This window comes from Crinia signifera, chromosome 3 (genome assembly GCF_055691185.1).
Source record: "Crinia signifera chromosome 3, ASM5569118v1, whole genome shotgun sequence".
Classification (NCBI taxonomy): domain Eukaryota; kingdom Metazoa; phylum Chordata; class Amphibia; order Anura; family Myobatrachidae; genus Crinia; species Crinia signifera.
The window spans coordinates 215,158,241-215,173,827 of NC_139219.1; the positions used below are offsets into that span (position 1 = coordinate 215,158,241).

General features: G+C 45.7%; 2 protein-coding genes across 4 annotated transcripts in view; one reads left to right on the forward strand and one right to left on the reverse strand.

Moving 5' to 3' along the window:
• CHRD (chordin) overlaps nt 1-15,587 on the forward strand; it is a 204,489-nt gene that overhangs the window by 18,168 nt on the left and 170,734 nt on the right. For 2 of the 3 annotated variants that reach the window (XM_083177388.1, XM_083177390.1), the window contains exons 3-4: nt 12,794-12,930; nt 14,237-14,372. In XM_083177388.1, the coding sequence (XP_083033514.1) occupies nt 14,371-14,372 (2 nt within the window). In that variant the 5' untranslated portion in view covers nt 12,794-12,930; nt 14,237-14,370. The remainder of the gene's footprint in view (nt 1-12,793; nt 12,931-14,236; nt 14,373-15,587) is intronic. The other variant, XM_083177391.1, reaches the window with a different exon arrangement.
• The window catches only part of THPO (thrombopoietin), a 48,551-nt gene that overhangs the window by 4,596 nt on the left and 28,368 nt on the right, over nt 1-15,587 (reverse strand). The window contains exon 3 of the mRNA XM_083177392.1: nt 14,221-14,307. Coding sequence (XP_083033518.1) covers nt 14,221-14,307 — 87 coding nt within the window. The remainder of the gene's footprint in view (nt 1-14,220; nt 14,308-15,587) is intronic.

The window sequence follows — 15,587 nt, forward strand, 5'->3', positions numbered from 1 at the left end:
GGCCTGCTGGGTGCTGACCAAGCTCGCCATGATCTCCTCGGTCCTATGCATCCGTTCTGATGCCAACTCTCCCTGCTGGTTTATGTCCCCAAGCATCTGGGCCAACCTGGCCAAATCGGCTTGGGCCGATGGCTGCTGCTGCACAGGCCTACCACTGGGGCCAGGTGGCACGGACTCCTCCACCTCCTGACCAGAGTCGTCACCAAGCAGTGGGGTGTCTGTGGAAAATGATAAACACAATTAGGACACATTCTAAGATAATTACTTGCACAAGCTTATGGCATGACCAATATTTACCTTCCAGAAAAGACGCAAACACTTCAGCTGGGGCCTCGCTATCCATCGTGCTCACCCCCCTGACCTCCTCAACTGATATACAGCTCTCGGCCATCAACTCCAGGGGGGTGAGCTCTAGCCCTGATGGCATGGGCCCGGCCCCAGATGTCTGGCTGTGTTCCCACCGCTTGGTCATCTTCCTCTTCAGGTTGGTTTTGAAGTCCTGCCACCTGCAATGTAAGTTGACATATTAATACATGTCACTCCAGATGTTTGCTGTTGCAGCCATTGCTCTGTGCTACATATTACGACATGTGCTTAATGTCCAAAAGATAACATTACATGAAACTATGATATCAACCGTTACAATACACATTCACAATCACCATACTCTAACTCTCAACTAAATAACATGGCAATAATGTCTGTGTATCGTAACAACCTCACGGGCCATTTGCAAAATCCATCTAAGCATGAATTCAATCATTACTTGTCTATTACTGGGCACATGTATCACAAAACAACTTGCCTCTTCTTCACATGGTCCGTCTCACGAACTTGTGGCGCTACTTCATTAATCTCTGCCGTTATCTGTTCCCAAATCTTCCATCTGCGTGTGTGTGTCAGCTTCTCCGATGGACACTCAATCCAATCACGTGCTCGGGGAACCAGGATGGCAAGCTCCTGTGCTTCATATGCCTTATTTCTTGTAGTTGGTTCCTCTGTTGCCCTCGCTCTCCCCTTGCCACGTCCATGGCCACGCCCCCTGGCACGTGTCGCTGCACTTGAAGTGCTGGCCATGGTACTATCTTGTGAAGTCCCCGGTTGTGTTCCAAAAGATTCTGCTGATGGTGCATATGAGCCAGCTGCAGGTTGCCCTGCTGCAGAAGGGCCAGGTGTAGGTTGCCCTGCTGTAGAATGGTCAGGTGCAGGTTGCCCTGCTGTAGAAGGGCCAGCAGCCTCCTCATTACCCACTGGCTGCATGTGCAGTGGCACATAGGTGGTGCTGGAGTCCATCTGGTCAAATAGTTGCTGCAGCTCTGGGTCCACCTCTGGTTGTGATCCAGACATGTTAGCAACAACATTGTCACCTTCTAATACACCTTTATATACTGTTTGTGTATCCTGTTTGGCGGACATCAGCGGCAGCTGCGTTCCGTGCACGAGCGTACGTCGCTGTTTTTTCGCGCCGCATACGGTGGCGGAAATTCCATTGTGTAAAACCTGGCGAAACTTCGACATGAAATACTGGTCACCAATTCTAACATTGCATAGAATCTTCTGCTACACCTGTGACTATCGCACAATACACATGCTATTTGCTAGCATGACATGACATTTGGTTCATGACTACTGTGGTATTGTGGCGTTTGATTGCAAGCTAAAAGTAGCCCAATCCCTTAGAAAATCCAGCCCACAAGTCATGCAATACTCATCACTACTGTTATAGACCACACATGTGACAGGCCTATAAATAGTGAATTGCTGCTAGAATCATTTGTCTACAGATCTGGACTTGTCAGGGTCTAAGGTAAGCTCTTCCATGGTCCTTGTAGATATGTTATCCATTAACAATGTAAGTGTATGAATGTATGCACCATTGCCTCACTGACTACAGATTGTTGGGCCAGCAAAGTCTTTGTAGCATTATTGCAACATGTCACATGTTCACTATTTCACTCACAGGTCTGAAACCTGTGTGTGTTCATCTATTGCAGGACAACATGTCCCAGCAATAGCTGGAATGTCTCATAGTACATGATGTCGGCAACAAATGCAGACACCTTTGATACTCAAGTAGTGTTTAGTAGTTCGATGTTGTAAGCATCTGTGTGTTTAGGACGGTGTGTATTGAGTTCATATTATTGTTACATCATTATAGAGTCAAATGGATCTTCGGGATTTTATGGGGCGGCCATCTATTGTACGTATTGAAGCCTACAAATCTATTTGTAGTGGGATATGGCCATTATGTGCATAGGTGCATCAGTATTTATGTTCATTTCTTTATAGGTTGCTGAAGCAATGCTGCGGGACATGGAAAGGAGGCTAAGGGCACTTGCGGCTCTCCCCACTCGTCGCCCAAGGAGGCCAGGACGTGCTAGAATCTATCGCACACGGGTGACTCTGTTTGCTATGCCCGATGATGAGGTACTTACTAGGTACCGGTTACAGCCACATGTAATTCTGGATCTGCTCTCGTTAATTGAGAGTGATCTGGAACCTCTACACGGGATCACGACAGCAATTCCGCCTCACACACAGCTGCTGGCGGTGTTGCATTTCTGCGCCTCAGGATCATTCCAACAAGTAGTGGCAGTACTTGCTGGAATATCTCAGCCGGCCTTCTGCCGAATCCTGAGGCGTGTGACGTCGGCCATGTTCAGGCGCAAGGGGCACTTCATGGCCATGACATTTGCCACCGAGACCCTGCGCAGAAGCCAGCAGGCCTTCCATCAAATTGCTGGCTTCCCTAATGTGATAGGGGCTGTGGATGGCACCCATGTACCATTTGTGCCTCCATCTCGAAGTGAGAAGATATATAGGAACCGCAAATTGTTCCACTCACTGAACGTGATGGTGGTATGTGGCCCATCCATGGAGATTCTCGCCTTCAACTCGAAGTTTCCCGGAAGTGCCCATGACTCTCATGTCATCCGACAAACCGGGATATGGCAAAGACTACAAGAGCTGGAAGGCCGTTATGCGTGGGTTCTGGGTGACTCCGGTTACCCATGTACGCCCTGGCTACTTACGCCGTACAGCTACCCAGCACCGGGCCCACAGGAGGCATTCAATGTGGCGCATGTTGCCACCAGGCAAGTGGTGGAGCGCTCAATTGGCCTTTTAAAGGGTCGATTTAGAGTGCTCCACCGCACTGGTGGTGACTTACAGTATGCGCCTCAAATGGTGTCGAGGATCGTGGGCCTGTGTATATTTTTCCACAACATTGCTGTGCGGCGTGAGATACCCTTTGATGAGTGGGAGGTACCATCTGAGCCGCAAGATCCGCCCATGCGCCCATCCCGCGCCCCTGAATGCCGGAGGGGATACCAGCTGCGGGACTCTGTGGCGCACAGATACTTCAGGTACATTTTATCTAGTTGACCAGAACACACCAATTGTTGTAAAAATCACCCCTTCAAATAAGTACAGTGTGGTAGTTGTCAGTGTTACAAAACGACAATTAGCCAGCCTGCCCTCCTAATGGCAAAGAAATAGTAGATATTTATCATATGTGCTTAGTTTTGGGGGAAGTACAATATAGGTGCTCATTATTATACCTTGTACAAGGGATCTTATGTGTTTGTTATATCTTCATTATTGTAGTTGATACTATCCCTGATGACTGGTGAGTACATTGATTTATTCTCTAATGTGTTGGGGATTTTTTCCTGTGTTGATGTATGATTTGTTTGCAGATATATATATATATATATATATATATGATATTTGAATTTATTAACATGTTTAAACATTTCGAGGAGCAGGCAGGCAGGCAGGCACCCAGGCAGGCAGCCAGCCAGCCAGGCAGCCAGGCAGGCAGCGCTGGTGTATAATGCTGGACTCAGGATACCTGCAAGTATGTGTATGTGTCTTTTAAACATAAATGTACGCATACACATAGATGCATAGAGTAAGTAATGCTAAGTACAGCTATGCGTTGCTAAGCTATAGCACGCGTTGCTTGGCGGAGCGAGGCGTCATTGGATTTGCTAAGTGCATACACACTGTGTTTTATATATATCAGATTTGTTCATTAACATACATCAGCACTACTGTTTTGAAGGCATGCGAATTTGTCACCATTTGTGTTGGCGCAGAGACGCTGTTCATGTAAAGATGAACAATAAAGTTATTAACACAAATAACTGTGATAAACCAATGCCACCACCTGATTGGTTGATTGATGCCATTGTTAACATGGCGGAGACACGAAGGGCAGACCCGTTTTCTCCTGCGGAGCTGAGGGTTCTGGTCTCCGTCATGGAGACAAGGCTGGGCCGTGCGGGGCCCTTTATCAGCAATAGACATAAGCGCCGGGCCTATGCTGCGGCAGGCCGCAGGATTTACGCCCGCACTCGGGTGCGGAGGACCATCGGGCAGCTCGAGAGGCGGTGGTCGGACCTCCGCAGGCGCCAGCCCCAGCTGTTACAGCAAATTAGGGGCGAAATAGCTGAGTGTGAGTATTTTAGCTATGAAATTTCGCACTTACAACATAGCATATAGAAACAATAAAATGTGTCTCATGATAAGTGGGTGTCCATGGGTTTAAAAGTCCATAGACTGTTATGTGTGCTTCTTCCTGGTTAACATGCAGTCATGTGGCTTTTATATGTAATGACATAGCATTGATGATTCTGATGCATACAATGTGCCAGATCTAATATGTGTTACACATTGATAAATGCCAGGGTTGTAATGTTTGAACAAATTACTAACAATCACATAATAATTTAAATGTCACATTTTGGAGTCCATTAACAGTAAGGAGCTACTTTCCAGCATCGTTTGCCATCATTATCACCCTTCCATGTATGTCTTGTTATGGATTAATACATGTGCCCCAATGACCCGACATTGACCATGATTTTTTTTTCTAACACACAGCACGAGCCCGAGCCCGACAGGCACGTGAAGAGGCCGAGGCAGCCCTGGCCGAGGAGGAGGGCCAAGAGCCTGAGGAGGAGGTGGCGGCAAGGGTGGAGGAGGAGCAAGTGGAGGAGGAGGAGGAAATGGTGGAGGAGCAAGTGGAGGAGATGGTGGAGGAGGTGGAGGAGATGGTGGAGGAGGTGGTGGAGGAGGAGGAGGTGCCTGAGGAGGTGGTGGTGGAGGAGGTGGAAGAGGAGTTGGTGGCAGAGGAGGAGGTGTTGGTGGCGGAGGAGGAGGTGGAGGAGGTGGTGGTGGTGGAGGAGGTGGTTGTGGCGGAGGAGGTGGACGAGGTGGTGGTGGTGGAGGAGGTGGTTGTGGCGGAGGAGGTGGACGAGGTGATGGTGGCGGAGGAGCTGGCGGAGGAGGGGGCTGAGGAGGCCACGGTTGCCCCAGAGGTGTCCGAATCCGAGGGGGAGGAGGCGTGTCAGGCCCCGGAGTCCCATCAGATCGGTATGTTTACATAATGCATCATTCATGAAGTAGTTGTACTGGTATTTGTTATGTAGCACTGGTGATTAAAACTTTTGGTACAATCCTATTAATACAGACCCCAAAGTGGGTAGCTACAGATACAGGTATGGGTTAGATGGGGTGTCCAAGGCATCCCTTTCATCCAGGACACCTCTGAATTACACAGGTTTGTGGGATGGCTTGGAGCTCCATTTTGACTGCCACATAACCGTTGTAGTTAAACAGGATCCTGGAGTAAAGGGATGAGTGGATCATTTGTGGATTAAATTCACCTGCTGCAAGCGTTGATTATGACCCATCAAATAGTGGAATCTATATTGTTGGTGAATGTTATTTATAAACTATAGGATGTATGCTATAAATGGAGTATGGCCCGGCCTACCTTGGAATGGAGTCACAAGTTGCCAGTGTCCCAGGAGCCTCCTCTACCTAAACACCCCCTGTAGTTCAGATTGTTTTTTTGCCCTCACAGAATTGTAGGTTGGTTTAGAGTGAATTATGATTTTGAGGATGTGTACTGTGCATTCCTGACATTTGCATAACTCCCATGCCACGAACCATCACTGAACTTAGACTGAGGAGATTGTGACAAGTTCTTATTGACGGAGGCCATGACATGCTTGTCATTGGTTAGTCATGGGTGGGTTGTGACTGAGAAGAAACACTATGACTGTTATGTCTTCTGCAGAGTAAAGGGTAGAGGGAAAAAAACACAGTATGTAGTAAATAAGTTTGTATGTATGTAGATATGTATGTGTCATATCTATTTATCTATGTGTGTCTCTATCTCTCTACATAGATATATATATATATATATACACATGTCACCTAGCATTTGTGCAATTTATGTCGCAGTATGTGAAATGTATGCATGAATATCATGACTAATTTTTGCCCCTTTGACATGCCCACAGATGACACCACACCGGCAGATGAGGGGGTTCGTGGGGCCCTCCTGCGGGCGGAGCACCATTTGCGGCTATTACTAGCCGATCTGCAGGACCTGCGAGATCTACTTATCTAATTTATTATTTTATATTTTTTTATTTAAATGTTAATTTTGGATTCTAATAAATGGTTTATGCAAGTTCACAGTTGTTGGTTTTATTTGCACATTAAACAGTATATGTGTAGATTGTTTATAATCTTTTACACAGGGTCTAATACAAACCATTGCACTTAAATTGCTGTAAGGGTTAATGTGTGCAATGCATGTGTTAGGCATGCTTGTAAGGATATATTGGCATCTAATTGATTCCAATTCCAAATAAGCAGTTTTTTATGAGGATAGGTAATTGAATAAGTGGGTCATGTGATGTATTGCAGAAGATACATAATAGTGGGTTGTTTGGCGTAAATACTCCGCTTACGGGCGGTAGCACCGCTTGGCTCCCGTTCGGATGCGGTATTCCCGAGCATACTCTGTAATACTCTGTAATACCGTGCAGAATCGGAGTGTTTCTCCCGCACACGCATGGTTTGTATGTCGTCCGTAAACACGCCCTGTTCTTAAAGAGTGAGTCCGTCCGAATGCGGAGGACACGTGGGCGTTTCTACGGACGATGGCCGCACGCGGCAGAACACCGTGGCGTGCGGACCGCTCCGTAAGAATGCGGGAATATCCGCACCGATCAGAATAAGGGCCATTGTCTGCTGTTTTTTTTACTTTCATCCTGTGCAGGGCCGCTGTGGCGTTCACACAGGGGAGGGTGGGATGGAGGTGGTCAGGGTGAGGCAGGCAGCTGACATCACAGGATGCTGCGTCAGCTGCCTGCCCTGTCTTCGTCCAGGTGCGTGTAAATAAAACTCACGGACTTCGGACTGTAAAGGCAGGAGAAATCATTCAATGGTCATCAACCATCAAATGGTTTCTCCTGCTAGCAGAGGCATGTGAGGGGATGTGTTCTTGTACACATGCCTTTGCATGGTAACGAGGGGATTTGGTGGTGGCGGGGCAGCATCTCCAGTATGTTTGCAGCTTACCGAGCTAACCTGAATGAGGGCCAGTGTTTGGAACAATATTGTATGGCCAGCTTGAATCGTTATTCTATCCATCTTTAAGATTGCAATTGTAAAAGTTGATGGTATACAGCCACCTGTTGTCTGCATTCAGTATTGCAGAGGTTTCTGAAAACCAGGTTTTCAGTAATGCAGGTTTGTTTTCAGGTGTGATATTGGGGATTTCCAACCTTTTTAAAAATGATAGGAACACTGTATTGAGATGTGTCATTGTGAAGGGATTGTTATACATTGTGGTGGGATCTTTCCCAGGGTTGGCAGGGGGTAGGAGTACGAAGATCTGGAGAGGCACCTTCCCTACACTGCTAACCATCCACTCTTTCTGCCCTGCCTCTCTCAGGGCTGGCAACAGAAATCTTGGGGCCCGGTACACTGATATCTCTGGGGCCCCCCTAACCATGCCCCCTCGAGCAGAATATTTTTAGTACACTGCATATTGAATGTGTTTTTTATTATTACAAAAGACACAAATACAATTAATAATCACAATAAACACAATTAATAATCACTAATACTGGAGGGATGTCTGGGTAAGTACCCTTACATGAATACAGGCGGGTGTCTTTATAAATCATTTCTAGGCACTGCCGCAGCTATGCTTACAGCCGTCAGAACTTTGGGGCCTCTCACAAGCTTGGGGCCCGGTACAGGTGTCCTCTTTGACCCCCCCTGTCGCCTGCCCTGGCCTCTCTTGGCATACTGTAAGATAGGACGTACGTACCCCCAGTTCCCCTCCCCAGATTTATGCTCACTTGCCACCTCCAGATATTTTATTTCATCTATAGCCTTCTTATATGCCACCTTTAAATCATTATGTTTTTGGATTAAGGAGAATACATGTTTTCCATGTACCATTTTCTTGTTTTAGCGTTTGCTAACATAGTACTAAATTCAACGGTAACAATAATAATAATAATAATAATGTTAGGTATTTAACACTTTTCCCATGTGCTTTACATTTGCATTTACAGCACAATGTAAGCTTAACATAATAGAGAACTATAAGAAAAATGAGGACCACCAAAAATCCTCTCAATCCGGTGATGTCAGCTGTCCACCCACTTCCTTCTGAATGCCCACACACATCTAAGGTTACCTCAGAGCAACCTTAGATATGCGTGTGCCTTCCACATCATTCGATGGTCGGCGACCTTTGAATCATGTGGGTGCTTCCCCGCAGCCTGCAAATGGATGCACAGATGCATGCACATGCACAGAACAATTTAACATCCTTTCAAGGATTTGTCTTAATAAATAGAACACTTTTACATCTTTCCATGGATGGTTTGTGTGTTACATAGGTACTTATATGTTAGTTGGGCGCCCACTAAGCTATTTGCTTAGTTTTCCGCGTCCGCTCGGTGGCTCGCTCCGCTCGCCACACTATATAACATCAACTCCATGCCGACATGGATAGTGGGGGGTATGAGCGTACTAACTATAGTGGGCGCCCAACTAACATATAAGTACTGTTACATATCCATCAAAGCAGATAGCCAGCGAAAATATTAACAGGTATAATAACGTAAATAATGGCATCAATATGCGCCTTTGTGTTTCACCGCAGGTCTTTAAATTCTACTCTAAAACTACACAGAATATTCTTAAAGAGCAGGTATACGCAGCGTTGCCTACCTGACCCTCTCCATGAGGGAGAAAATGCTCTGTTCCTGGGCTTCCCTGGTAATGTATGATTGCCATCACCTGTGGTGAAACACCTTTCTTATCAATTACCTAGCTCCCCACAGGTGATGGCAATCATACATTACCAGGGAAGGCCAGGAACAGCATTTTCTCCCTCATGGAGAGGGTCAGGTAGGTAACCCTAGGTATACGTGTTTATATTACTCTGTTTAATTGGATCAAGGTATAGATAAACATCTCCCCTTGGAAAAATAGAGAGAGAAAGTGTATTATTTACGTTATTATACCTGTTAATATTTTCACTGGCTGCCTGCTTTTGCTGGATATGTAACATACAAAGCATCCATGGAAAGGATGTAAAATTGTTCTCTTTATCAAGACAAATCCTTGAAAGGATGTTAAATTGTTCTCATAATTAAGACAATCCTTTTTATAACAACCAGGGGGAACGAGACATATTTAGTGCAGATTAGGCAATCCAACATTACGTCCCAAATTTGATATAGTTATTCATTCTGCGAACCGAATTCAATGTCCCTGAATTTTTGAGAAAGTAATTACTTAATTGAATTAATTACCGTGTGCCCCACTACAAATTTAGTGACCATCTTCGGGCTGTGGACTTTTACCAAATGCACTAACAGAAACCATTATAGATGCAAAGGTATCCATAAATACAGATTGTATCCACCTACACACTGTTTATGTTTAATTACATTGTTACCGCTGACATTGAACCAATTCACCTCTACATAGTTTTTGCAGATTGAATGATACACAAAATTACTGATATTGTATGAAATGAAAGTGTGTTTACTTTCACTTTATTGGGATACTGTATGAGATTTGTTACTATCCCTCAGGAACTGAAACTTTTAACTATTTGATGGTACTCTTTGTTATTTAAGAACAACCGATTCATCTGGTGCTGTGTATTGATTTCTATGTCACGAGGTGTTGTCCTGTTCAGACATAAAGGGGGACATTTACCAAAATGGATTCGTAGAAAAAAGGTGTATTCGTAGGGAGAAATACACCTTTTTTTTACGAATTTGTATTTTCGGGATTTACAATCCCAAAAATACAACAATTCGTAGTCCTAAAGATGGAACATTCGTATTTGTATTTACAAATACGAATGTCCTACACCATCGATAGGATACGTCAGAAATCACCATTCAAAAGAATGGTGGTTCCTGATGTACTAAGCAGCCGTACTGATAATACGGCTGCTAAGTGGTGTGAAACACCCACGCAAATACGACAGAAAAATAGAACACCATTTTCCTGTCGTATTTGCTTTAAGCCTGCACGGATCAGTCAGATCCGTGCAGGCTTCAGTGTAAAAATATAGAAAAATTAAATAAATAAAAAAAAAAATGGCGTGGGGTCCCCCCCACAGCCGTAACCAGCACCAGGCTGAAGGAGCCGGGGCCGGTAATTAAAAATCAGGGAACCCGACAAATAGGGGTTCCCCGATTTTTAACAACCAGCCCCAGGCTCCAGGTCCGGGGCTGGTTCCCAAAATACGGGGGACAAAATGACTAGGGGTCCCCCGTATTTTAAGATCCAGCCCCAGGCACAACCAGCCAGCAGGGTAATGTCACAGCCGGGGGACACTTATAATATAAGGTCCCGCGGCCAAAACATTAACCCTACCGACCAGTCAGCCTGGCCAGGGGCCCTGGGGGAGTGGGGACCCCCCCAATGAAGGGGTCCCACCCCTCCAGGACTTACCTGACCAGGCTGAAGCCTGGTGCTGTCCCCGATGCCCCTGGGCGGTGGGCATCGGGCTGATTATGGTGTAAAAAAAAAGATTAAACTATTGTTTTTTACTGTGGCACTACAAGTGCCAGCAAGCCTCCCAGCAAGCTGGGACTTGGAGAACCACAAGTCCCAGCCTGCTGGGCATTAAAGGGCCCGCTGGCACTTGTAGTTCCACAGTTAAAAAAATAGTACACAAAACACACTGACACACATTTAAAATAAAACTTTAATACATACAAAGCCCACACATACTAATACTTACCTATCTTCTTCCCGTAGGTAGCCCTGGTCCTGATGTCCTGTGTCATCTTCGGGATCCATGTCGACGTCCTTCTTCATGTCGACGTCGCTGTCGGCGATGGCGTCCCCGTCCGGATCCGACAAAATCCATGTGGAAGCTGTGGAAGGAAACCATACTCACCTGTCCCAGCGCGACGTAGTCCAGGTAAGTGTCCTCGCAAAAAAACAAACCGACACCCCGAAACCAGACCGGACAGAGAGCCGCACGGTACTCTGTGTACATCGTGCGGCTCCGCCTCCCGCAAGGCGGCCAATAGCGGCATTCGGGAGGCGGAGCCGCACGATGTAAACAAACACCGTGCGGCTCCTACTGTCCGGCTGGTTTCGGGTGTCGGCTCCTACTGTCCGGCTGGTTTCGGGTGTCGGTTTGTTTTTTTGCCAAGACACTTACCTGGACTACGTCGCGCTGGGACAGGTGAGTATGGTTTCCTTCCACAGCTTCCACATGGATTTCGTCGGATCCGGACGGGGACGCCATCGCCGACAGCGACGTCGACATGGATCCCGAAGACGACACAGGACATCAGGACCAGGGCTACCTACGGGAAGAAGATAGGTAAGTATTAGTATGTGTGGGCTTTGTATGTATTAAAGTTTTATTTTAAATGTGTGTCAGTGTGTTTTGTGTACTATTTTTTTAACTGTGGAACTACAAGTGCCAGCGGGCCCTTTAATGCCCAGCAGGCTGGGACTTGTGGTTCTCCAAGTCCCAGCTTGCTGGGGAGGCTTGCTGGCACTTGTAGTGCCACAGTAAAGAACAATAGTTTAATCTTTTTTTTTACACCATAATCAGCCCAATGCCCACCGCCCAGGGGCATCGGGGACAGCACCAGGCTTCAGCCTGGTCAGGTAAGTCCTGGAGGGGGGGACCCCTTCATTGGGGGGGTCCCCACTCCCCCAGGGCCCCTGGCCAGGCTGACTGGTTGGTAGGGTTAATGTTTTGGCCGCGGGACCTTATATTATAAGTGTCCCCCGGCTGTGACATTACCCTGCTGGCTGGTTGTGCCTGGGGCTGGTTCTTAAAATACGGGGGACCCCTAGTCATTTTGTCCCCCGTATTTTGGGAACCAGCCCCGGACCTGGAGCCTGGGGCTGGTTGTTAAAAATCGGGGAACCCCTATTTGTCGGGTTCCCTGATTTTTAATTACCGGCCCCGGCTCCTTCAGCCTGGTGCTGGTTACAGCTGTGGGGGGACCCCACGCCGGGTTTTTTTTAAAATTTATTTATTTTTCTATTTTTTTTTTTACACATTGCAGCCTGCACGGATCTGACTGATCCGTGCAGACTGCTAGAAAAATTCGTATTAGCGGCCGTATATATGGCCAGCTAATACGAATCATTACACCATCGGAGGGTTACACAGCAGTCGTATCTGACTGCTTTGTAATTTCCCCTCCGGAACACGACTTTGCATACGACTTAAACAGTCGTATGCAGCCATTAGGGGAAATACCAATACGAAAAACTAGGTTTTTCATATTGGTAAATTTCCCCCAAAGATACCTTTATGTGTATATCTAAGTTCATCACAGTGTGAGTAAGGATATGCAACCTGCAATTGGAATTTTCCCACAAACCCCACCAACGGTGCTTATTTTTATGTGAGGGAGACCACGTTGGTATTGGAAAGTTCAGTGTGTGAATAGTGCCCCTGTTGTTGCAGAATCTAAATGAAAACAAAGCTTAGTGCCATCTACCACTGTTTGACATATGCAGAATGAAGAACAAAGCATTTGGAGGACACATGAACTGCTTAGAGCAGCCAGTTCTATGTGCATGCAGTGTCAATGTCTGACACAGGTGAGCAATTGTTGTTTTTTTTGCAGCTGCGCTTGCCCAAAAGCGGCACTGCACACACACACACAGTAGTAAATTATTAGAGATTGTGGACCTATTAAGGATTTATCCACAAAGTGACATCCATTGGAGGATGTAATGGCGGTGGTTAAAGAAACACAGACATGTTAGGACCATTTTCTGTGTGTTCCCTAGTCAGCCAATGCACATTTGTTTGCAGCTAGTGAGCCCACACCGTTAGGAGAGTTGCTCTGTCTGAGACAGCATAAGGTTGCTCAGTAGTTCGATGGTCTGACGGCTGTGCTCCTGATTTTAGGGATTGTTTCCTTTTATGTATGTGATTGGTGGATGAACATCTCTATCGATTAAGTGACAATCTTCGGGCTGTGGACATCAACATATTTTTGCAAATCCACTGTAAATGAAACCACAGATATGCACGCATTTGAGTGCACCCCAAATCTGCTGGTGTTCTCCAACCCCAAGTAACATTGTTCCCCAAAGTTTATATCATAGGGAGTTAATTGAACCCAAGGTGGATTTCACACAACTCCACCTAGGCACCTGCCTAGGGCCCAGCAGGTCCCATAAAGATATATTGACCATCCAAAACATTTCCAGAGGAGCATTGCATGACTACCATGTGACTTTATAACATCGCATGGCCCTGCCCACACTCCCAGAATCTCTTTAATGTTTTTTGATAGGATAAAAAATATTTGGACACACAAAATGGTTTCATCCCCTCTATGTGGACAGTCAGTTTACTTTAAATGTGACACAAGTATTAAGACTACTTCCAAAAGACCTAGGGCCTGATTCAGGTTTGTACGCAATGCCGATTTTCACGCAGCTGAATATTTATCGATAGATTGTACATGCGCCAAGGTACGCTATCGATGCAATCTGCAGCAAAATATAGTGCTAGGGGTTGTTTGAGTAACTGGTACCTTGCCCAGGGCCCCATGAGGTCTAAATACACCTCTGACTTGAACCCAGTAGTGTGTTAAATATAATTGCTACATAAGCCCAGATTGACATTTCAGGCTTAAATGATGCTCCAAACTTCCATTGGGCGCAAAAAAGGGGCAACTCACCAGATCTGGTACTCACATAAACACGGAATATCCCCACATTCGACTGTACTATATATAGATAGATAGATAGATAGATAGATAGATAGATAGATAGATAGATCTATTTATCTTTATATCCCTCCAGGGATTCTAATTGCAGTATAAAATACAAATAACTAATAATATCTGGAAATAATTATAATTCAATGTTACTTACTGTCATGTTCTTCCAGATTGCAACTCTGACCTCAACATTTGGAAGAGCAATGGGAGTCATTAATATGTTTGTGCCTTCACATTGTTCCTGTGAAAAAGATAAAAGTGAGACCCAAACTCTTTATGAAAAGACTGATCTTACTGTAATGGAATGTAAGTACAGTATGTACAGTATGTAATGTAAGTATGTAGTTAAGGAGCTGATTCAGAGACAGCTAATCCCAATGCACAAGGATCTGCACATACGCCAAGTAATGGGATCGGCTTCTATGCATGCCTCAGATCGGGATTCCACACACAATCAGTTTGCTAGTGGGGTGCATTTACTAAAGTACAGGTTTACAGAAGTGGAGATGTTGCCCATACCAACCAGATCCTACTGATGGGCAACATCTCTACTGTATTAATACTTTAGTCTGTGAAATGGGTATTTCTGCTCAGTAACCATGTGAGCACATGAAACTCTTCTGTCCTGGGGGGGGGGGGGGGGGGGGCTGGCCTCTGTGCTTGTTCATTGCATCTAATGGAGATGGAACACCTGTTTTAGAAGGATCTTTTATACTTAGGGCAGTATTCAATCAGAAAGTTCTTTGTGTTTTATGGAGAATTTTTGCTTTTTTCGCCTTGGACGGAGCATTTTGCTCTCCAAAAGCGAGCAACCCTATTCAATGTGAAATATTCTCCGTCTTTCTAAGTGATTTTCTCCGTGTCTCTCCGTGTAGCAATTCTCCATCTTTTGATGGGGAGCTGGAATGTGAACTTTTAAACTAAAAGGTTTTTTTTTTTTAATTTTGGTGTCAAAAAATCAGTTTATTTTTTCTGTGAAGGGGCATGTTATTTTTATTCATGTGCTTATAGCACATGAATATATATTTAATTTAAAAAAAATATTTTTTTTAATTTTTTTTTTTATTTTTTTTTTACACAGTGCAGCCAGCAGGGGGCCGGAGCGCTCGAGCCGCTTATTACATATTCATATATTCACTGCACCCGATCGTTAATATGCACGATCGGGTGCAGTGAATACTGGGTCCCCCGCTGGCTATAGGGGGGGGCAGCCTGTGCTGCCTGGGTCCCGGAGAGCCCCCCTCCCCTCCACATTCCTCTGGAGCAGCCAGGGAGACTATAATCTCTCTGGCTGCTTCCGTCCCCCGGCTCCCTGAAAGCTCCCTGCCGCGGACGCTCGTCCGCTGCACGGGTTAAGACTCTCCGCGAGTGGCGGAGAGCATCAGCCACATTGAATAGTGGGTAAAGTGCCGTGACGGAGAATCTCCAAACATGGAGAATCTCCGCAAAAACACGGAGAGTGCATGGAGAGCGAAATAAAACGCTCTCCATGCACGGAGAACTTTCTCATTGAATACTGCC